Source organism: Ciconia boyciana, chromosome 5 (genome assembly GCF_034638445.1).
Source record: "Ciconia boyciana chromosome 5, ASM3463844v1, whole genome shotgun sequence".
Lineage (NCBI taxonomy): Eukaryota > Metazoa > Chordata > Aves > Ciconiiformes > Ciconiidae > Ciconia > Ciconia boyciana.
Window position 1 is genome coordinate 44,334,440 of NC_132938.1, and position 23,041 is coordinate 44,357,480.

Below are 23,041 nucleotides of genomic sequence, written 5' to 3' on the forward strand. Positions count from 1 at the left end.
ATCATGCGTAATGGTTACTTGGGAAGACAAAACATCATCACTCCAAACGTCCCCCCCTTCCTTCTTCTTCCCCAGGTTTCTATGCTGAGCATGACGCCATATGGTATGGAATAGCCCTTTGGTCAGTTTGGGGTCAGCTGTCCCAGCTATGTCCCCTCCCAACTTCTTGTGCACCCCCAGCCTTCTCGCTGGTGGGGTGGGGTGAGAAGCAGAGAAGGCCTTGACTCTGTGTAAGCACTGCTCAGCAAGAACGAAAAACATCCCTGTGTTATCAACACTGTTTCCAGCACAAATCCAAAACATAGCCCCATACTAGCTACTGTGAAGAAAATTAACTCTATCCCAGCCAAAACCAGCAAAGGGGTTTTTTGGTTGGTGTTTTTTTGTTGTTGTTGTTTTTTGCTTTTGTTTTGTTTTTTCTTCTCCTTAAGGGAGTTGCATCATCTCAGCATTTATGTTATGTCATTGCTGGGAGGGTGATGTGTTTTCCAGAATGTTACAAATGCTGCTCATGAGAATGTACTATCAACTTGAAGTAATTTTAGCATTGGTCTGTGAATATGAGTATGCCTTCCAGTAGGTAAGAGATTAGTTCACTACATGAAATGGATCTTTTTAAAAAAGTAAATGAACAAATGAGCTTTGGGGAAAAAGATGAGCAAGTACAGAATACACAAAGAATTAAAAGTTTAAATGGTCAAGCTGTACATTATTTTAACTCCTACACTACATCAGTCACTTTGCAGAAATAATGTTTCTTTAGTTATCTTCTGTACTTATTATTCTTATTATTAATGTTATTCTGAAATTGATCATTAACTGATATTTTCTACCTATAAGCCTACCTAAAGAGTGGCACATAAAGCTTTGATGAATGCAAATAAACTCTTTAAGTGCTCAAAGAAATAAAAGTTTTAGGTTGCCTGCTGGCTCTCAGGTTCAAGTGATTGACACAGCAGACACGTACGATGATAATATTAAAGGGAGAAAATGGAAATCCTTCTTTCAGACATTGATTACTGTGATGCTTATAAATGGACTTTTCTTCCTTCTTTTCTGTCTTCATTTTCAAGCAGACACTGTGACTGTTCCCATGTGAGGGAAGAAGGAGCTGGGAGCACGGGCAGCAAGAGTGAAACTTGCACTTACAAGGCAATGAGAAGGATAGATTGCATAGGTAATCTATCTATTAGGTAATCTATCTATTAGGTAATCTATCTATAGGTATTAGGTAATCTATCTATAGGTAACCTATCTATTGCATAGATAGGTAAACTCTGCAAGGTATACTCTGCAAATTATAAAATTATATAATGTTCTGTCTTTGCAAAATAGAAAATGATGGGTTTGAGAGCTGTTTAATAATTCAGCTTTATAAAATTAAAAAAGAAGTTTTGAGAAAAGGTGATAACTTTACGAGAAATGATTAAACAATTGCATTGTGACAAGGTCAGCCACTTAGATTAACATAGAAAGCACTTATGAAAGACATTTGCATATCTTGGCAAATGATCAAAAGGTGAAGTATAAGTTCATACGTTAACATACGCTATTAAAAATCTTTCTAAAATAATACATTATTGCTTCACCAAAGTGGGATGTGTGTGTGTGTATGAATCTTAATTTTATTTTTTAATATTGCCTATACATTATATCAACTAAAATATGTATAAAATTATTTGAGGCTTCAGTTCTGGAATCAGTTAAAATTGTGAGCATCCCGTGTAGTTACTGGAGCTATTCAAACCTGCTCAACTTTATTACTGTCAGTTTCCGCAGTGCTTGTGAAAGATTTAACCATTGATTATTAGTGAGAAATATCATAGAATTTTTAAGATTTCACAGATTAAAATAATAATGAAGCCATTTTTTAAAAATAGCACTTAAATAACTGTGTAAGTTAGGAGATCCTGAGTTTCTCACTGTCTGTTCAGGTGAGTAAAAATGCATATGTTCACAGAAAGGAAAGAAGTCTTATTTAGGTCAATATTTTTATGAAGTGGAAGAAGTCTTCTAGACAATGTGAATTAAGAAAAATAGTAGGTGGGTTGATAAGCGTAAAAATTATGAAGTCAATCTTGCTAAGGTAATTTTGCACCGTCTACGATATGTGAAATTAATGTCTAGCAAATGAAGCATCTTTATCATTTAAATGAGAATATATTTTCATATAATTTCAAAATTATTGAAATACCTTCTTCTGTAGTCTCACTGTTTTTTCCCCACCTGATTTTATTTTCTTTACCTTTATATCCCTACACTCCCCTTCAAAAAGTTGCATTAGAGAGAAAGAAAAAATCGTCCCTTGAGTGACACTTTACTTTGCATATTGAATATACACAGAGCTCTGATTATCGTAAACTTCTTTCATGTACAAGGGTCTTTTAATGTTTTGTATGGTTTCTGAAAACAGTAATCCTTGAAAACTTCTAATAGTATCTGAATCATTAGTAACGCTTTCTTTTGTCCTCAGCTTTGCTGTATCATTTTATGACGTATTTTGGCAGAAAATATTATTTGCTGTGGTAATTTAGCTCCGTTAAAGCCAGCAGATTTTTATCATGATTGCTAAACTAGGTGTCAACCCAGGTCATTTTATTGGTTTTAGTTTTGTTCTGCACAGAACTAACAATTTAGGATAAGCAAGTAACTTAAGAGAGATTGCCTTCTGCATTGTTGTATAAGGTATGTGAAAGAGAAAAAGAATTTGCCTCAAACTGCGTGGATTTTGCAGAGTCTGGCTTCAAAGCCTATGATTCTTTAGCAGTTTGTATTCCTGCAGTTTGATTTTACTTGTTAATGCCATGGGGTTTTTTTGGAATTATATTGCCGTAGCCCTTTTGGCTGCATCTGCCCCTAGGAGCCTGCTGAAGAAATAACTTTCACGACGAAAAGGGAGGAAACAAAAGTGAAGGCCCCTGTTTGTATATATAATTTGTAGGAATTGTTGTTGAGTACGGATGGATGTGTGCATTGGGTCTTAGCAGGTTTCTGTGTGTCTGCTGTACAACTTTTTCTTCCTTTCTAGATTCACAGACCTTTCTTCATTCTCCATGGAGCCTGCAGAAAAAATGAGGGACAAGATAGTGTAGGACATGCTGGCACAAATTAGCTGGTGGCATTTTTTGTGTTGTGGGGAGGGCAATTTAGTCCTTAGAAGAAACAGGGTTCTGACAGTGATGCTGTAATTTACAAAGGCACAAACTTGATAAATTGTTGTACTCATTGAAAACAAAAAAAAATGATGAAAGAATAGGGGTAATTTTATTGGTCTTCTGTATTTCAGTGAACTCTTCTTTCTCTTACTGATACTACGGACTGGCTGGTTTGGGGTGCAATGAAGCTAATAAAGAGAGTAATGTCATATTATTTTGGAAAGAAATTTTTTTCTTTGTCAAAAAACATATGCTTAAAAAAGGAGGAGGAGACGGAAAAACTGAAGCTTAAAACCAAGGTAGCAAAATCCCCCATATTGTCTACACTAGTGTTTTGGTTCAATTGGGAGTGTGCTACTGTGTGAAAATCTGATCATCTCACCTTGCTTTGGTTTTAATAGTGGAGTGGCTCTCAGGGTGTATGCAATGGATTCATTTCCAATGAAAAAAAAAAAAAAGAGGTATGTGCTCTAGGATCCTACCTAATGTGTGCCAGCGTGCCACACTAGAGCAAGTTCAAAATTAAAAAAAATAAACAGAAAAACAACCCATCACCCCCCCTCTCCCCCCAAAACATGGGCATTAGGTTCTAAGCAGCAGATGTTTCACTCTGTATGTGTAATCCTGTGGTACTTGTTTGTTAATGCAGATACACCAGTTGTGTTCATTGGAAGAGTGAACTGTGTTATTCTGTGATTCAAGGTCTATGTCTAATACTGCTGAATTAGTCCCAAAGGCCTTTATAATCTTTAGGAATCATTCTCTTGTTGCTATAGAAACACAGCATCCTGAACTGTAGTAGTGATAAGTGAAGCCTAATGCAACAGACTAAAACTGTCGCCCACTGGAGGTCAATAGGAGTTTTCTTATTGAATTCAACAGGACTAGGATTTTATCTATAATCTTTAAATTCTAACCTGCATACAACTGATATAAATTAAAAATGTTGCATCTTAACTTTGCTCGATGAGAATTCACTGACCATTGTACCGTAGAAGTTTTAAAACGTGAGGTTTGTATTTGATGATGTCATCTTTGAAGGATGTAGGGAATGAGCTTGTTTCCCAGCATATATCTTTTTTTTGACCTCCTTATATTTCATATATCTATTAAGTAATGATCATTGCTAAGTAATGGTCAGTGATAAGAGGGTTTGTCAGTGTGGCCTCTAGATGGCACAGTGATTTGGACATCCTGTACATTCATATGATGTCAAATGGATGCCTGCATAGAAGACAGCCTCTAGAGAAATGAGATCCTGTACTGTAAAAAAAATTAAAAGAAAATAAAAATCTGGTGTTTCCTATTGTTTTGTTGAAAGAAATTACAGATGTAACAAAACTGCCAACATTAAAAGAACTGAAAAATATATGAATATACTAGAGATCAACCAATACATAGTTTAACTGTCTTGTAGAAGGTAGTGGGGTTTTTTTATACAATATAGAAGAATTCATCATATCTCATGTTGGAGATATGAATATGAATGAAATAACTGCTGAAGAGTCAAATCAGAATTCCTGTGATAGATGAATTGCTCTGCCACGTGCAAATGCCTGCTTCGTCCAAGTTTTTCTTCCACTTTGTTCTTCACTTCTGAACCTGTCGTTATAATCTTCCCTCTCTGCACCACTTTGTTGAAGCAATTTTTAAAGTGCAGAAAGACTCTGTAAGCAGGATGCGTGCTACCTAAAAGTACAAAATTATTTATTGTCAAACAGACACAGAATATAGCTAGGACTAATTTGCTGTCAGACTAAACGTGAAGATGCTCTCCACCTCTTGCAAGATACCCAAAGAGTCCTTGCTGTCCAGACAGTTCAGTCAAGTATAACAAGTATTGACTTCTGTTGCTTCTTGAAATGGACTGATTCTCAGTATTGTTTAAACTGAGGATCAGTTTAAACTTCTGACTCTGTGTTTTCCTTTTATGATTTTATAACTTTTCATACTTGTGGCTTGTTTTCCCCCCGCCCCTGACTGACCTTGTCTCAACAATCTTAGTTCTGTCTGCAGTTTTATCTTTCTTATATTGCATAGTTCCACTCTAGATAATTTCTCAGAGCTTTCTCACAATTTAGTAGTTTCCTCAGAAGTCTGAGCCAAAGTTACTCATCCGTGGCACATCAAAACCTCAGTCCTTAGGAGGAAAGCTAGGCAGTTAGCTGTGAGTTAACTCCATGCGATATGTGCCATTCTTCCTTATTCTGATGGTCCAAACTGCAGATACTGATGGAGTGTGCTTTGGTGGCCCATTGAGCTACATGTCCAGATTTCCTTCTCAGAGACAGTGAGAAGATGGTTTATGCTCAACTCTCACCCTTAGTGCGTGAATCTAAAGTTTTGACAGCTTCTGTGGCTCAGGACTTCTAAGTGGGATTTGTGGAGTAGGCAGGAATAGAAGGCAAAAAGTTATCCAAAAGTTCACAAAAGTCGTACAGAAAATTACATAAATCTATGGCTTTCTTATTAAAAGAAGCAAAACCCCCTGGACTCTGCTGTCCTCTGACCTGATTATACACTAAATAGCTCTGTACGTATTCTGAAGCAATAAAAAAAAAGGATGAAGGATGTCTGCAGTATCACGAGGTGAGAACGTGGTTTTGATCTTATGCAGATTTCAAGGAATTCAACGTTTCTGCAGTTGAAATATAACATGTATAATACTGATATTCTATGGGAAGATGCAGTCTTGTTCCTTATCTTCAACAATACTTTATACCAGTTCATACAAACAAACAAACAAAAATATTTGTTTAAAATTATTATAAAATAAAAATATTTATAATATTTTTTATTAGTTTGTTTGTTTGTTGTGTTCAAAGCATGAAGTGTTCAAAATGGTAAATACTCATTTTTTTAATAGTCTCATAATTTAGAGACTATTGGCGCTCATGTGCCTCACTTGGTTTTATTGATGTAATGTTATGTATCTGTTAGTTTAAACAGAGAATGTAATAGAGTTATTACAGATATTCTTATTAAGGGTCAACTTAACATCTTTATCTTTAGAAAAGTTTGAGTGCAGTGACAGAATTTTCTGTGACAGAAAATAAAGTCTGTGATATGCATGAATGCTTTCCAGATCTCCAGTATATGCCAAGCAAAATCCGCTTCAGATATGTGTATGTGACCATTTCTAGTTAAATATATAGGAAATGCATGGAACTATGTCAGATCATTTCGTAGGAATGCAGTAGGCATATCCATAAATAATGCTAAACTTTAGTGGAAATGTATTATATTTCTGACTTTACAATGTATATAAATGCCTGTGTCAGATAATTTGTTAGATAATAATGGACAAATCATGCTCTCTAGAACTGGGACTTCAGAGAGTGCTGTCTCTGCAGTCTGGGGTCTATGCTGGAAGGAGAAGTGAAAGACAGGAGGAGCGTGAAGAATGTGCTCATTTTTGCCATCTAGATTTTACTAATTTTCCTAGGGTGTTTAGGAATAGCGTCAGCTGGGAAGGAAGGGAATTTATGTTCATGGAGAGGAGAGAGGATTCTGATGGAGTTACTTGCTGTCTCTTCTAGTACAACCATCATCTTAATCCTTTAAGAAGTCTATATTCTGTCGCTGTCTCTAGGCAGTATTTGAACATCCTTTTTCTGTCTTTGATCTTTAACTAAACCAAAAGTTTTTAATCAGAACTTTTTAAGGAATAGCTATAGCTTGGAGGACTCCAAGATTTTGGTCTCAAAAGAGCTATTGTCTCTTACAATTTGGAAAGAATATTTAGAACCTTTTCTACAGAGGTCAACTTTTCCATCAGATTCCCGTAGAGTTCTCTTATCATGGACTAGCTTTTTTAACACCACATATACATAATTAACTACTATCTGGAAGTTAGGGGCCTTGGTAAAAACATCTCTGATTTTTTTTAATATTTTTTTTTTTTACGTCTAAATCTCTAAGCCAGGTTTTCTTTCCCTTTATTTGCCCATTATCTGCCAATTACCTACCCTAAGTCTCTCACACACACCCCCTCCCCCCCACCTTTAGGTTATTTGGATTTTCTTTATAATTTTTTTGTAGCAATATGTCTCTTAAAGATGTGACCAACCATATAGCAGTTCTGATCAGAAAACTATGATAACATGTAATGATGTTGATTCAAGCTTTTTGAATGTTGTTCCTTCTTTGTAAGTTATATTTTAAGTGTGTTAGAAAAACGTGCTAATCAATGCCTAACTATATAAATTACAAGTGTAGCAATTTGAGAGGTCCTAAGAAAAACCTTCAGTCCACTTTGTGCTGATAACCTTTTTTAAAAAAAATATATGGTATTGGTATCTGTATGTAGTATCTGTATATCATATCTCTAATGGACACTTTTTATATTTTAACATCTCAAATCTTCACCACCTCCCTCCCCTAGTGATTTACATAGTAATTTCTAAAAAATTACTCCTTGAAATGCCTGTAGCATTTGCCAGCTTAATGGAAAAGAAGGTTGGCGTGAGCACTGCATTCAGCCGTTCACACATTAGGCTCCCTTTCACCTCTCAAGCAACCCCATATAAGTTAAATAATGAGAAAACTCATTTCTGTGTTGCTGTGCATTCTTCTCTTTTCTGTGTCATTAAAATGCTATACTAGCTAACTTCACTCAATCAAAAGTAAGCAAGTACTATTCCAGGAAATTTCAGCAGCATTACTTAAAACTGTTTTTTTTTAAATACATAAGGCTGTTTTGTTTAGGTTTTAGTTTATTATACAGACATTTAGAATAAAATACTGGTTTCTTTGCTTGGCAAAAGGAGGCAAAACGGTACTGAAGATAATGGAGCTGTATGACAACAAGGCAAGGAACTACCTTGAAGGGTAAACTCATCTTTTTAATGATATGTGTAGGTGGAAGGAGGTAGTAAGAATTTGTATCTTTAAGATATCTATTTGTTTTCCTTCTCCAGTGCAAATGAATAAATAGCATTTTCTTTTTACATGCACAGAAAGAAATATTATTCTAAATTCTGAAATAATACTGAGTGTGTATGCTTAGTGATCCTGACAAAAACAATAGATCTTACATAATTTTCTAATCTCATGTCTTGGGTGCAGATGCTGGGGAAAAATAATAGCTGAATTTATATAATCTCACATGCACCTGCTAAACATTATGGTGGTCCATCATAAACATCTTGCAAACAAATACAAACATCTTGCAAACACTGTTAATTTAAAGTTGCTAAAATGTATTGTATTTTGGTTCCCATATTAACTTTATTAACCTTTGGTTTATTTGTCTCAGATTTATTCAATTATTATTAGTTTCTTAAGACAGATTTTTCTTGTATTTTTTAGGTATAGTGCAAAATAGTGAAACAAGTAAAAATAATATAGACATACACACACAGAGCCTGGCAATACTGTCTTGCTTTCCTTTGACAGAAGATTTGAAAGAAACATCTCAACAATATATTGACAGCCATAGTTTTCTTTTAGGATTCCTCCACATGAAAAAGGAACTTTGAAGGAAATCCAGTCAACTCTAATGAAAGGAAATTAGATTTTGCAATACAGGTGTTTTTTTTTCTGATTCTGTTATTCTGACACAGGCTGATAGTGTCCCGCAACGGCCATGGCAAAACATAATCAGGCAGTGTCTAAATTGGAATAATTCTAAAATTTCTAAAAAATGTAAACGTAGTTATAGAGAAGAGTTACAGGAGTTCTTTGAAAGATTAGATTTTTGGTGACTCAGATTTGTTTCTGTCAGTTTGTATTTGAAGATTCTCAAATCTACCTATAAAATAATAATTTTTTCAAGTGAATTGGGCACTCGTGTTTTATAGGTTTCATTAAATAAGTTATGTTGCCAAAGAGTTGCTTGGAGCTAAATTTTCAGTGGGTGACATTAAGCATTCTCACAGTATTTGCAGGCATGATCACTGTGTATACAGGAAGGTAAGTTTATGTATGCAAACAGGTACACAGGCTAGAGTAATTGGGCAGATTGGCTAATTATGCTTCTAGGCATGCAGTTGCATATGCAGTCTAAAAGCATATCCACAATTTGGTGTATGCAAATTAATGCAATCACAAGTGTTGCTGGTAAATTAAACCCATATATTTAATTTTACCCTTTAGGTGTCAACAGTGTCAGATGAGGCGGAGCTTGTGTATTCAGTAATAGTTATTTTATTACTAGACAGAGCCCAAAGCCCTTTTCAGGAAATTGAGAAGTATAAAATTTGTCAGTGGAAGAGGTGGACTTTTACATGGCATCGTATATTTATTATGGTAAAATACTAATAAGCGCAAGAACATTTATAGTGACTGCAGTGGAATCACAAAATTAAATGGCAGTATTTTAGTAACTGCAGGTTGCAGTGATCTGTGTTTTCTTCTTGCATGTTGAATCGAAAAATAATAAATACAAGGAAGAGAAAATCAAGTAACTCATATCTTTGTTTACTATTTCTTTTCCTCTCTAACATTTTAAAATGTAAAAATATATTGCTTTATCTGCGTATCTCAAGTAAAGGATAACAAATTATTTATGTTGTAGTTAAGCAGTCTTTCTGTATCTTATTTCATGACATTATAGACATATACTGATGGTCTTTATTCAAGATGATTTATATCATCACAGTAGTTTCTCAGTTATTTCCATGTCAATAGTTGGTATGTAGGCTTATTGCCTAGCTGTAAAAAAGAAAAACAAACACAACACCTGGTAACAAAGAATAGTCAACAGGAACAAATCTAATGCAATTAAATAATGGTGAAAGGAAATGTTTGAGTACGTAAGTAAAAGGCATTATTAATATATTTTATGAAATGCACATATGTACCATAACTAGTATTAAAAATGTTTTAAATTGACTTTTCATATTTGCCTGTCATCTCAGTGACTGACAATCAAAAAATAGCTGTTCCGCAGCTATAATAATACAGAATCTAGTTTCTGCATCATTGTACTAAAGCTTCTGAACAGATGTCTGTCCAAAGCATTTCCATGACCAGGTATCTCTGGACTGATACCTTCAAAGTATCATTATTTAGAATTTATTTATCATTATACCTTCCATTCCTAGTTTGGAAAATACAGATATTTTTGTTTTGTAGAAAGTTATTATTAGTTATATAGAAACCAAGATTCTGAGAAGAGTGATTTGCTGAAGGTCTCAGGTGAGCTCTGTGTATAACAGGAAACTTGACTCTCTTCACCCTAAATTGAGTACCCTGGGACAGCCTGCATTTAAAAGCCTAACAAAGCAGAGGTTAGTTGAGAGAAGGTAATCTATCTGACTACATAAAATATTTTCCATTTTCTTCATACTTGTCCACTGGTTGTCACAGACCTGCAATTCCCATGTCCTGAGCTTGTTCTAGTGCCCACCCCTTGTTGTGGTCCTTCCTGAGACACATCATTCTGTTTTCCTTCTTCTAGGTGATTTTACTTACCTGTTTTCCTCCATCTAAAAGGGCTTTTTTCTTTTTCTTTCTCCCTCCCTGCCCGCCCCATCCTGTCTTTTCTTGTCTTTAAACCTCATTGAGGGCATGTACAAGGGGGCAGATATGCTAAAAACCTGTAATCACCACTGGTCCTTTCTTTGATATGTTTTAAGCATCTACACCCAACAGGCCCTTGTCTCTCAAAAATCCTGCTTCCAAATTCTGTTTTTTGCTGATGTGAAAGGGGTTCTCCCTGTTGATGTCTGGAACTTCTGCAATTGAGTTATGCAGCGTTCTAACTTACTGTATCTCAAATAAACAGAAATTGCATCAGGTTGATAGTTGGGAGTCTGGTCCTGTCAGTAACCTCAGGCTACTGGGCACTTCTGGAAAATTATGAGCTATAAAAATAACAAGAAGTAAGAGGAAGATGCAGCCATCTAAATGATCTAATTACACTGGAGCTCGTGTGGATTATTGGAAAATTCTTCAGTTGACTGAGAGGAGCAGCAATAGTCAGATTATAACTATATATTATACATAAGCAAAGATACAGTTCAGCTTTGCTTTTCTTTACTATAATAGAAATGAAATGGTTTGTACTTAGTCTTCAAGTGATGCAACTCAGCAGAAAGGATTGTTATTTATTATTAATTAGGGTGGTATGTTTGAATTGTTTCCTTTTTATATGCTTCCTTATGGACATAAAAACTTCCTGTACGGATATTTTACCACTCATTATGCTACATGTAATTTAAGCTATTACTGGCTTTTTCAGCAGTAACTGACAATTTCTGTGTACGTGTCAGGTCCCTGTTTACACTGTAAAAAAAATATGTGCAGTTCAAAATTTAGCCACAAAACATAATCTGAATGTAAACTTCTATAACTTACATGATTTTTTTTTTTCTTCTTAAAGACCACATTTACAGCCAAAATTATGAATAGCATAAAAACATTAGCGTAGCTGAGAAACAGGGTTTTGGTTTCAATGGTCACCAGTTTACTGTTAGGTGTGTGCTTTTAACCTTTTACTCTGCACATCATAAAACCAGAGGATGAGGACTTTATTTTCTCTTATTTAATTTCTTTTTATTACTCCAGACAAATTCTTCTCAAACAGTGATTCGTGACTAATTAGCAAAATAATTCTTTATTATCTGTAGCTGAAGCAAGCTGAAAGAGTTCTGCTCCATTAAAGAAGATTTGATATGAGTTTTTTGTAAGATAGGTTTGAACATTTACTACTTGAGTGTGTCCTGATAAGTCATTGCTGTATTCTAAGCATAATTATTTTTAGAGTCCTCAATAAGATTCCAAGCAGAAAACACAATGTAAAAATCATGCATTATTATTCTATTTTCTTATTTATATGGAAGCCATTAATAGATAAAGCACATTGTAGGTTAGTCTCTGAATCAGACAGCTCTCATAAAACAGCTGTTTCAGGATACAATGGCTGCTAAGTGCTTTCATAGTTGCAAAAAGCAATTGGAAAAATTCATGAAATAGAGATTAATTCAAAGCTACAAAGAGAAAATGAGTTTGATGATGGCTATATTCCATGAACGACTGAAGGCTAGGAGAGTATTCTAAGGAAGCATCAGTTACTTATTTTAGACTTTTAGTCTGACCCAGTGTAGCTTTTTTCTGGGTTAAAATGATCCATCTAGCTATATCTATCTGTTTGTATAAACATACACATATACGCTTATGCAGATCAATTCCAGTGGATTACCTTTTTTTTTTTTTCATTTGAACTTTACATTGGGTGCTAGAGTCTTGATTTTTACAAAATGTAAGCTGTGAAAGGCAGTGGTCAAAGTGCGGCAAAGAGTACTCTGATGGACCACCTACCTGTTTCTATAGAAGTATTTATGATATCATTTTGTAATACTTAAATGTTACTTCCTTAAACACCAGTATTAATACAACAGCTCCATTCATACTATTTAATAACAACAAAAAAAGTAAATGCCACACAAGTCAGACACCTTTCACTGATCAATAAGTGTAACAGTCACCAAAGCATCATCTTAATCATATTTTTCTACTAAGATGTCTTAGAAAGTGAAATAATACACAGCTATCAAGTATCACTACAGTGAGTAATGTACGAAGGTGAGCGAGTGTATAGCCAAGACTGTGGCAGCTCTTTACTTAGTGGAAAATTATATGGCTGAAATTATGTATGGCTTACTATTTGTAAAGGCTCATTAAAATACCCTGAATATGTTCTATTTTTACTACTGCTTATCAGAATTACATACTTTTTGTTTACTTACAGTATGAAAGAGGCTGGTTTAGGCCATAAACAGTGGAGGGGTGGTCCCATTTCATCAAACTGCAAGCAGTGTCCAGTAGTTTATACCAATCCTGTTTGTGGATCAGATGGTCACACATATTCTTCTCAGGTAAGAATTAAATAAAGAACTAAATTATTCTTTCATTGTTCCCGTCAATTCAAGCTCTTGGAAAATGAAGTACTGTATTGTAATACAAATCAACATTTATTTGTTTTGACTAAAATATATATTACAGACTGCAACCTACAGCAATTCTAGTATATTGTAAGGCAAAAAAGAAAAATGGTAGCAAATCCTAAGCAGCATGAAACAGTAGTACCCGAAGAAGCACAGGGTAAGAGTGCTCCACAATATAACAGAGCTCCAGGTTAAGTCTGTCTGCGACGGACACCAAGGCAGGGTTTTGAATAAGGAAAAAAGTGTTGTGTGTCCCCAGTTTAGGGTAGGATAAACATGTTAAGTCAGATTTTCCAGTTGACCATAGAGGGGATGCTTCGCATTGCAGTCACCGAGGCATAGATGTAATGTACCGATAAAAAATGTGATAATGTAAATAATTGTTGCATATCTTTCCTTGCAACAGAATTTTATATATTTTAAGACCATAATCAAATCTTCCTTCTGTATTCCTGAACCCTCCTGTCTTTTCTGTCATACTTATCTGGAGATAGAGTAGTAATTTAAAAATGTTACTGTCAGTTTATCCAGTCTATCTTGGAGAAGAGATTTTGTGCTGGTCACGCTGAAGTCTAGAAACCATGGGACTGCATTAGTACAGTGCTCAGGAGATGGGAGGTGGAGGGACTTCATAATGCTGAAAACAAATCAATTTGTTTAGCATCCTCTATTAAAACTTCCAGTAGAAGAATGTTCAGCCAATATTAACAACGGAATCCTCTCTAGGAGAAACAAACATGTGCTCTTGATGAACCCATTTTTGTCAGAAACGGCGTGCAATTCAGTAGTGCAAGAGGAGCTACTGTATTCTGTCATTCCGACATCATGTCCTTACATTAACAAAATGTTTCTAATAGTAGATAATATTCAGTGCTTCAAGAGTAATATAGTAATAAAAATAATGCTGATTGTTCTAGATTAAATTGACGGAGATGCAGAAGCTCTGTGTTCATTACTTATAAAGAAAAAATTTCCATATAGCATTTTAAGCAAAATATTTCCCAGTATTTAAGGATTCCAGAGTTAGTATTTGCTGCATTGAATTTTCTTTTATTTTTCTCCTGCAATCACAAACTACATCTGAATTTTACAGAAAAGGATTAGAGTTTCCAGGAGTGACTTGACTATTGGATTGAACACTAAGTATCCTCTCCAAGGATGTTTTCTTTTCGATAAAATAAAAGCATCAGAATATAACTAGTGCTTCCTCAACCTTGACAATTCTCATACAATCCTAAGTCTTACATTAGAAAATGTTTTTCTTACAAACTGAATATTTAGTTATAGGGAACTAGTCAAGAATATTAATTTTGCTTTAAAAAAGTAAACAGTAAAAAAAATTTCGAACTCTTTACACCAGAATATCTGAGGCCCTACACACGAATTTTGGACTCTGGCTTAGTAGAAAAATAATTCCTTTCCAGTGACGATATGGTGTAGAGTTTCAATTTAGGTATTTGAAAATATTCTTATTTTCATTCACAGTAATCTCCTGTCTATGTTTTATCAAGAGCTTGAAATGTGCTTACATCTTACTAGACATTAGATGATACTGTCATTTAGCGTTTCTTTTGCTGTGCCATGTGAAGGTTCAGTCTTTAAGCCCCAAGCCTAGGCTGCACATAGATATCAAACAGACCGTAGTCTCTACGATTTTGCAATTTAAGTAGACAAGGTAGATAATTTGGTACAGGTAATACTGAATGAGCAATTTTTTAAAAAAAAATACGTATACTTTATCCATTACAATCTCTCCCTACATTCTTCCTAATGTAATATAAACATCACAGCCAGTTTTAACCTCGTTGCTTATTTCCTATATTATCATACAGGAATGCTCTGTTCTGCATAGTTCTATAGGCAGAAGTGACCCTTATGGTCTCTCGTGGTTTTGTCTGAAGTAGATGTACAGAAGTCTATAAATAATGATGAGATGCAGATATTTTTACATCAGCTCATGTGTTAAAGGTGAGGGTGTGCTTCTCAAACAGAATGATGAGAAATGAGTGGATTAAATAGATGCACCTGCTTCCATTTCAGTGCATTATCAGAGCTGCAGTTAGTGCAATAGTACATATTATCCAACCTCTATGTCCCTTCCGCGCATATAATGCAGAAGTAATGTAGCTTCAGAGAGCTTTTGCAGGGTTCTCCTTTTGTCTTCCACTACCTCTTAATGGTAGTTTTCAAATCTAAGTTTATGGCAGCAAAATGCTAAAAAAAAGTTAATGACCACAGAAGATCTGTATTAGTCTATAAATATTTATTTGTATTTCTTTTCGATAATGTTATGATTTCATATTCCATGGTTCAGTTGCATCAAAATAGAGGTCCTTGCAAGGTTATTTCAGGAGCAGTTGTTTTAAAAATTGACATAAAGACGAATATTTGTGTTCCCTTACTCCAGGCAAAGTGTAGTTTCATTGTGTCATCAAGCTCCAGTAGGAGTTTATACAGCAATTTTCTTGTGTTTAGAATGCATTTGTCAATGACTGTGGCAAATTGTATAATACATTTTCTGAAAACAAGTCAGTAAATAGTAATAGTATTGTAGAACACAGCTGGGCAGCTGGCAGTTACTGGATGGACGCTACTTTGGGAGTATGCCCTCCCTTTTCAGGCCAAGAGCATGCAAATGTTTGTATTAAATTATGTAACTATAGATATCTCATACATGTTTTTTGCTTTGGGGGTGGGAAAAAAAAAGATTATGTAATGGATAGACAATGTAGAAAGAAAGGTTAACTTCTAAATTGAGCTTATCCAGAGTCAGGTAAGGATGTTTTGTTTCCCATCCATTTTAGCAGGCCGGGTTAGGTTTACTGTGTTCTCAGTCCACAGTTAGTCACGTGCAGTCAGTGTAAAGGAAAAGTAGCAGGTGTAAGATACTCATTATCAGTATTATAAGAATGTTGAAATAAAAATATTACGTGCTGAAATGTTGAGTAATCAACGCGAATGTTAATTATTATGTGAGAGGAAATTCAATATAAAGAGATCCTGCTGTTTCCTTACCAGGGTGGTGTTATAAACAATTTTTAGGTAATAGCCTTTAAATAATACTGCATGTGTTTTACACTTTATTAGTCTAGTTTTGCCTTCTGCATTTCTCTAAACTTTGGCATTGAAAGTGCATTATTGATATTAACTCTAGGAATTCTCAAGCGGTGCTGTAGCGTAGGTCTTTGGTACCCTGTATATTTCACACCCCATCCATTCTCCAGGGAAAATGCAGTCACTGCTGCCAGGACAACTTTTGCAGCCTGCTTCTAGCTTCATCTTTCCTGGGATTAATAGGGAAATAAAAAGGACATGGCGTGCAGCTCAGATGGGGTGTTTTGTGGCAGCAACCCACCTCCTGCCACTATTTTACCCAGGGATGCAACTCACTGCTCTCCAGCATGGATACAGTAAAGCTGGTGTAACTGTGGATGAGATGATGATGCTCAGGCTTGAATGCTTCCATTGGAACAATTCTCCCATATTGTACTACTTATAACTGGGCCTTCTGAAAAATGGCCACTAGGAGAAAAAAATATGGTCACACATCAGATGAATTGTCTTTTGAGTGTATTTTGCATATTTTAATTACAGCTCTGGTGTTTGGTGTAATAGGCTGAAGTTTTCTCTCTTAGGTTAAACATGGTCGACAAGTAGTCCCGCTATGACAAAATATAACCTTAAATAAGATCAATGAGCAATGTTTTGAGTATTTTGAAAGGAAAACACCATAGAAATAAATTAATGTTTAGAATATGCCCATTGCTCCATGATTTTATTCCAGAATCATATTGGCAAGTAAGTCCTAGATTGGTTTTATTGATAGCAACAATTTGCTCAGTTGGTTTCATATGGACAGTGAATTTTTTTATGAAATACTTTTTCTCCTACCTATGAAAACTTCATGTGATTGATGACATCCCTATGGGTATAAATAGCAATAAAAATCATGTTTTACAAAAATAATGGGTCTAAACTAGCTTCTCAGACTAAGATGGAAAAGGTATGGAAAAGCAAACAGTCAGAGGAAAGGATATGAGTTCTTGATATACTTTACAGATAGATAGATATGTGGATTTAGATTTTTTTAATATTCAAATACTTTCTTCAGTCTCCCAAATTATGATTCCTTTCTCATTAGAAGGGTGAAAGAGAGCCAGTGGATAAAATCACACTGTGTGTGGAGGGGGGAGTTTGGTACTGGTTGCTTACTCTATCCAAATTTTGTTTATAATTTTACATTAACCTGAATTCCTAGGGTTTTATTCTCAGGGCATCCCATATTTAACTTTTTTTTTTTTTTAAATCATTGCTGCTTTTATTAATTTCAGGTGTTTTTAAGACTTTTACTTAATATTCTGTATCTCTTAGCAGTGTGTTTGGTATCAGACAGGTTGTTTGGAGGAAGCATAAAAAATAAGTATCAACATTTTCACTCTTTGATGTTATTTTAAACGTTGTCCTATTATAAAAGTTAAACAGATTTACATTTATTTATTAGCTTATTGTGAGTTTTCAGGACACATACCTGAGCTGTTGACAGTTCCTTTCTACTTCAGAAAATATTGCACTAAAACCATAAGTATTCAGTTTCCATAATGTCTAGAATTATTTTATTTGAATTACTCCAGATGTTATCTTGTGAGGGATCATGAGAGATCAGAATGTTGAAATATCTGATCTATCTATTTTGTAATAGTAAATGAAAGTAATTTTCACAAACCTGATTCACTGTATGTCAGTCTTTTTAAATTGGGCTAATCACTATGCCTTTTGGTTTTTATCTGCATTGTTATTAAGCAGTCTGCTGTAGACTTAACTGTCAATTGAAACATAGCCAAAAATACTAAGGTTAAATCATTGCCTGCCATCCTTATAAATAAAATAATGTAATCTCTCAGAAATAAATTATTAGACAGCATGCTGGTCCATATTCTTACAGCTGGAAGAAGCAGCTTCTTACAGGTGCTCTGCCAGCACCAGAAAGTCGGATAGTTTCAATTTGTTTTTCTAGTAAAAGTAGGTTTTGTCAAAAGGGGCCTCTCAAAATTAAGATCTGTGTCTCTATCCAGTTCCCAAGCAAGACCCAGACAAAATCACCTTGTTCAAGTGGGTAACTTTAAAGCCTTCTACAGACCAAATCTACATTGGACTTTTACAATGAAGAGCTTGTGGCTGAGGTACATTGGCAAATAAAACAAAGTTGTTGGCAAATGAAAAAAAAAAAAAAAAAAACCAAAACACAAACCACAACCAGCTCTCCTCCCATCCCACCCTCTCCCCCCACCAAAAAAAAACCCCAAACAAAAACCCCTAAACAAACCTTTCTTGAATGAGACTGACCAGTAGTCAGTGAGATAAAATGTATCTTGATTGATTGATCCATGGAGTATCCTTTATCAGAACAAACTGATCTTTACAGAAATACTGGAAACTCCTTGTTTATTGTTTGAATGCTTAAACAGGCTAATAATAAAAAATCAGGAAAGGAGATTGTCTAGTTTTCCACTTTCTGCCATCAATGGATTTTGCCAGTAATGCCTGAAATTTTATCTGGAACCTTTAAATTGATAGGATGTGGTATTCACAAAAGGGCAGAGAAACGTCAGAAGGGTGATTCACTTTACGTAATCCAGTTTTCCAAATAGGCTGATATACTAAAAATTCCAAATTATATATAACTAATCTCTTTTTATCAACTGCATTCAAAATAAATAGCTATTAAAGCTGTAGAGAATGGAGATGGTAGCTTAGATGACAAATTACTTTATAGAACCTTCAATATTTTGAAATTCTGAGCAGCTCAGTATTTCCTAGACTAGGATGACATATTTATACTAACAAGAATTGAATTTGGGTCCCTTTTTTCATTTCCAGAATACTATGTTTGCTTAATATAAAATTATGTATTGGATTTACATTAAAAATTGCATGAACTTTAATACTTCAGTAAAAATAAAAGTTGCTACTTTATGGACTGGAAAACATTTTCGTAAGCCTTCATCTGTGTAATGCCTTTACATTGTTTTTTAAAACAGTATTAAGTTTTCTCTAGATTAGAAACAATCTAGGCTGGAAGGACAAACCAATAAAAGAATAGGACAAACAGGGGAAAGTGAAACAAGTGTCAATGTTTATTAAATGTCTCTCATATCACAGCAGCAGTATACTGATACAAAATAATGAATGTAGAAATAACTCAGATTCAGAACCTATTCATGAAAATCTAAATTTGTATGTTAACTGTCAAACAGGACAGCCAGTAAAACAAGAAAAAAAAGAATTACTTAGTGAGGTTGAGAACACAATTAAAGATTCAGGTTTATTAACTGTTAGGTTGCATTAGAGACATCCATACTTATCTGGGGACTAAAGAACAGTCTTGCTCTGAATGGTAACTTTAACCAGCAGAAGTTAATCTTTTGAATGTAGTATTAAAAAATGTTGTAACTAGAATTACAGCTAAAATAATCAGAATAATTTTGACACGAGAATTCTTTTCCAGGAGAATGTATCATATGCAGGCAGAAATGCACAGGGGCTGGACGCAGGAGCTGCCAGTGGCATAGTTATGCTTGTGGAGTGATGGTGGGGAGCAGAAAACAGTTCCGAAAAGAAACCAATAGAAAGACGGGTCTGGAGCATTAAGAGACAATAAATAATGTTCTTAAGTTTGCGTAGCTGTTTGAAACATTAAGGCACCTGAGAAAGCAGCGGAGAAGATAGTGATGAGCTGTGTTGGTTGCAAGAAGGGGATCAAAAGAGAAGGTTGTCTCAGATTTACCAAGCAGAAGCTCATTAGTGAGCCTGATTTCAGTGGAGTGGAGGATAAAGAGAGTAGTAATTGGAGAGATAGTTAGGTGGGATAAAAGGATTTTTATGATCTTGGGAGGCTTTTGTTTCAGCATTTTTTTTAAACAAATGGAAAAGAACCTTTTTATAAAGGAAGAGAGAGAGTGGTTAAAGACAGTGGGCGTGAAACAAGATGATGTCAACCTAGGGAACAAATTTTGAGAGTTAGTAGAAGACAATCTATGATGAGAATGGGATTAAAGAAGATGAGATTGAAAGTGACAAACAGTAAACAAGAAAACTGGCTCAGGTCTTGGCCCAGTGAAAACATTTAAATATTACAGTAATAATTCTTTGAAAGAAGACCCCAAAGAGTGTGCCAGTGTAGGAGATGGTATGGAAAATGCATGTAAGCACTTCTTAGAAGGGAAGAAGTTTAGTCGTGCATTTCTGTTCTTGTCTCTCTGACAGCCTTACATCCCACCCTGGGCATGTCGTTCCGGTCTCCTGGGAACATTCCTAACCGTGACCCAGGGGTGGGGGGGAGCCATGGCCACCTGAATTGTCCTCATACACAAGGCAGGCACTCCAGATATGTGGAGAAATGGAAGAAAATGTAACAACGAAGACATTTCTCATTTTGCTACAGCTCATGAGAGCTATAGCAAATAGCTATAGCTCATTTGCTATAATCCCATGAATGGGATTATATACTTTTTTTTCAGAAAGCAGTTTCTCTCTTTCTCCCTATCACCAATGTGTCATGGAAGTCAGTAAGTTTAGGTCCTTAAAAGGGATCGTTTTCCTACATTTATCCTGTAGGATAAAATATGTAGCTACATAATGGTACCTTAAAAAAAAAAATTAAAAAAAGCCAAAAATCTAACTCAAATGCCTGGTATCTATCATTTTTTTCTCTGCTATTTTATCTTAATTGTGATGCACCATTTGTTTTTGCATGCATATTTAAACCAGACATCACTTCCCAGTGCAGTGAACCATGGAACCTTGTTGTTTTTTTTTTTTTTCCCTTGAATGTGTCTCCTTGTCTCCTCTTAGTCATAGTGGAATTTAAATACATGCTTATCAAGTAGCAGTGGACCCAGGGATCATTTTGGTGCTTTAAAACAGCCTGTTCCACGTACCATGTGTTATGGAAAGTTATAATAAATGTATATTGGCTCTAATTTATTTCTCTTCTTCTGAATCTTTAATCTTCCTCAAAATTAATTCTGTTTTTCCCTTTAAGAAGGGTTTTGGAACAACCTAGATGTAGCAGACACAAAAGAAGAGGTACTTAACATTACTTAGCCATTTTGGTTTTCTTTAGCAATTAACAGAACAGTAAACATTTGAAAAGCTACAGAACTGCAAATGAAGTGAAAATTACTAGAAAAAAATGTAATTATTCAAATGAAAATTTTTTAGAACTTGCAATTAGATTTAGTAATCAAACAGAACAAAGTGTTTAGCTTCTAAAAAAATATTCTTACATACTGTTCATTTAGGTCACACTTGCACTTAGTGAGAAACTGAAATACTGTGAAGTTTCAAGTAGTACCATCAGACACCATAACAGAAATTTAGACCAGCAGTGCTATAAACTAATTATGCTGTCCCAGAGAAAAAGAAAAGCTTCAGTCCTAGTAATTTAGCAGATGTCAATGAGATGGAATATCTGTAACATTAAAGAATCATCTTCCAAGTTTCTCTCTTTTTTTTTTTTTTAAATTTGTAATTCTGAAAAGCTCACAATGAAATATTGTAGGCATGAACCGATTACTATGTAGGAAATTGAAAACAATTTCAGACATATCGGGATTGTTCAAATATTCCTTCAAGTTTTCAGTATTTCTGATGCTCTAATGCCAGTATACTGTGTTTTTCTATACTTAAGATTCTCTGCTTAGAATACATCTGTAATTTAGAATTTTAAAATTATTACTGAAAGGGGGATGATGTTTGTGTAGTCTTCTGTTATATGCGTACTAATCTAATTTAATGGGCTTTAATAAGACACATTTAGCATTCAGCATTGTGATACTAAACAAATACATGTTACCACAGCTCAGGCATATTAAGTTTATGGCTGTAAGATAATACAGTTCTTCAGTTGAACCACAGAAAACTGTCTGGGATTCAAGTTTTCTAATGTGGTGCCTAGTAACCACATTCACTTCCCTCCCAAAATCATGTCACTTTAAAATATCCAAAGCCACATATGGAAACACGCATCTGGAAGTTTCTGGGTTGTGTGAATTTTACAACACTGGGTGTTGCTGTGAAGTTCCTGTTCACTTCAAGACTCTTTGAAGCATTAATATACACCTCCCACCCTCACTCCTGGGGAAAAAAAGCCAAACCAAACCAAACCAAACCAAACCAAACCAACAAGGAAGAAAAAGCCTTGAAGAAGTGAATAGTTGATATTCAGAAATGTTCAAAATGTTTTAGCTAGCTCTCAAACAAAATCCTTAAGGTTCTCCTGAGATTATGGAGTCCTTCAGGAAGCCTGCTTTCTTTCTGCATTCATCACTTGTCTTCAGGAGTGTGGTTGTGATCTATCCTAACTTCAGTCATTTCTAGCAAAGAGAAGAACTGTCCAACCTGTTTATTTACATGTCCAATGACTTGTAAGCTGTCAATTTCGTCTAAATTTACAAGCAGCAAATAATAATAGACCTTTCTTCCACAAGTTAAGACCTTCCTACCTGCTCTGCTTGCTTGCTTGTTTTTCTGCATTAATCTTGAGATCAAGGTGAAACCAAGTGTTTCTTAACAAAGAGATGTACCCTTGGATGAGACCTTGAGAAAACAAGACAAAAAGTATGAAAGTAAAATAACTTAGGTCCAGAAAGAACAGATCTGGACATTGATGAGAACTGATGGGGAGACAGGGATCTGAAAAATATTACTTGAGTATCAGAAGTAGGTCCTGTGTATCATAGCAACGTTTCAGAAAAAAAAAAGAAAAATCATAGACCACCACGGACTAATTGGGAGAGAAAAATAAGAGTTTGTGTAGCAAAATTTCCCACTCTAGCTCTTCATTCAGAACATGACATATGAAGACTTGGCTTTTTGTTTTCCTGATTTTAATCCATATGTGTTTGACACAGAACAGGGAAATCTTTTCTATATTTTAGAAATTAAGTACTAACAGCAACAAGTAGAAAGATTTAGGCACAGGTCTCTGTGCCTCTA

The 23,041-nt window shown here is 35.0% G+C and overlaps 1 protein-coding gene across 1 annotated transcript in view; it reads left to right on the forward strand.

Annotated features, from left to right (window-relative positions):
- Positions 1–23,041, forward strand: part of SPOCK3 (SPARC (osteonectin), cwcv and kazal like domains proteoglycan 3) — a 233,942-nt gene that overhangs the window by 128,307 nt on the left and 82,594 nt on the right. The window contains exon 5 of the mRNA XM_072861612.1: positions 12,850–12,976. Within this exon, the coding sequence (XP_072717713.1) occupies positions 12,850–12,976 (127 nt within the window). The remainder of the gene's footprint in view (positions 1–12,849; positions 12,977–23,041) is intronic.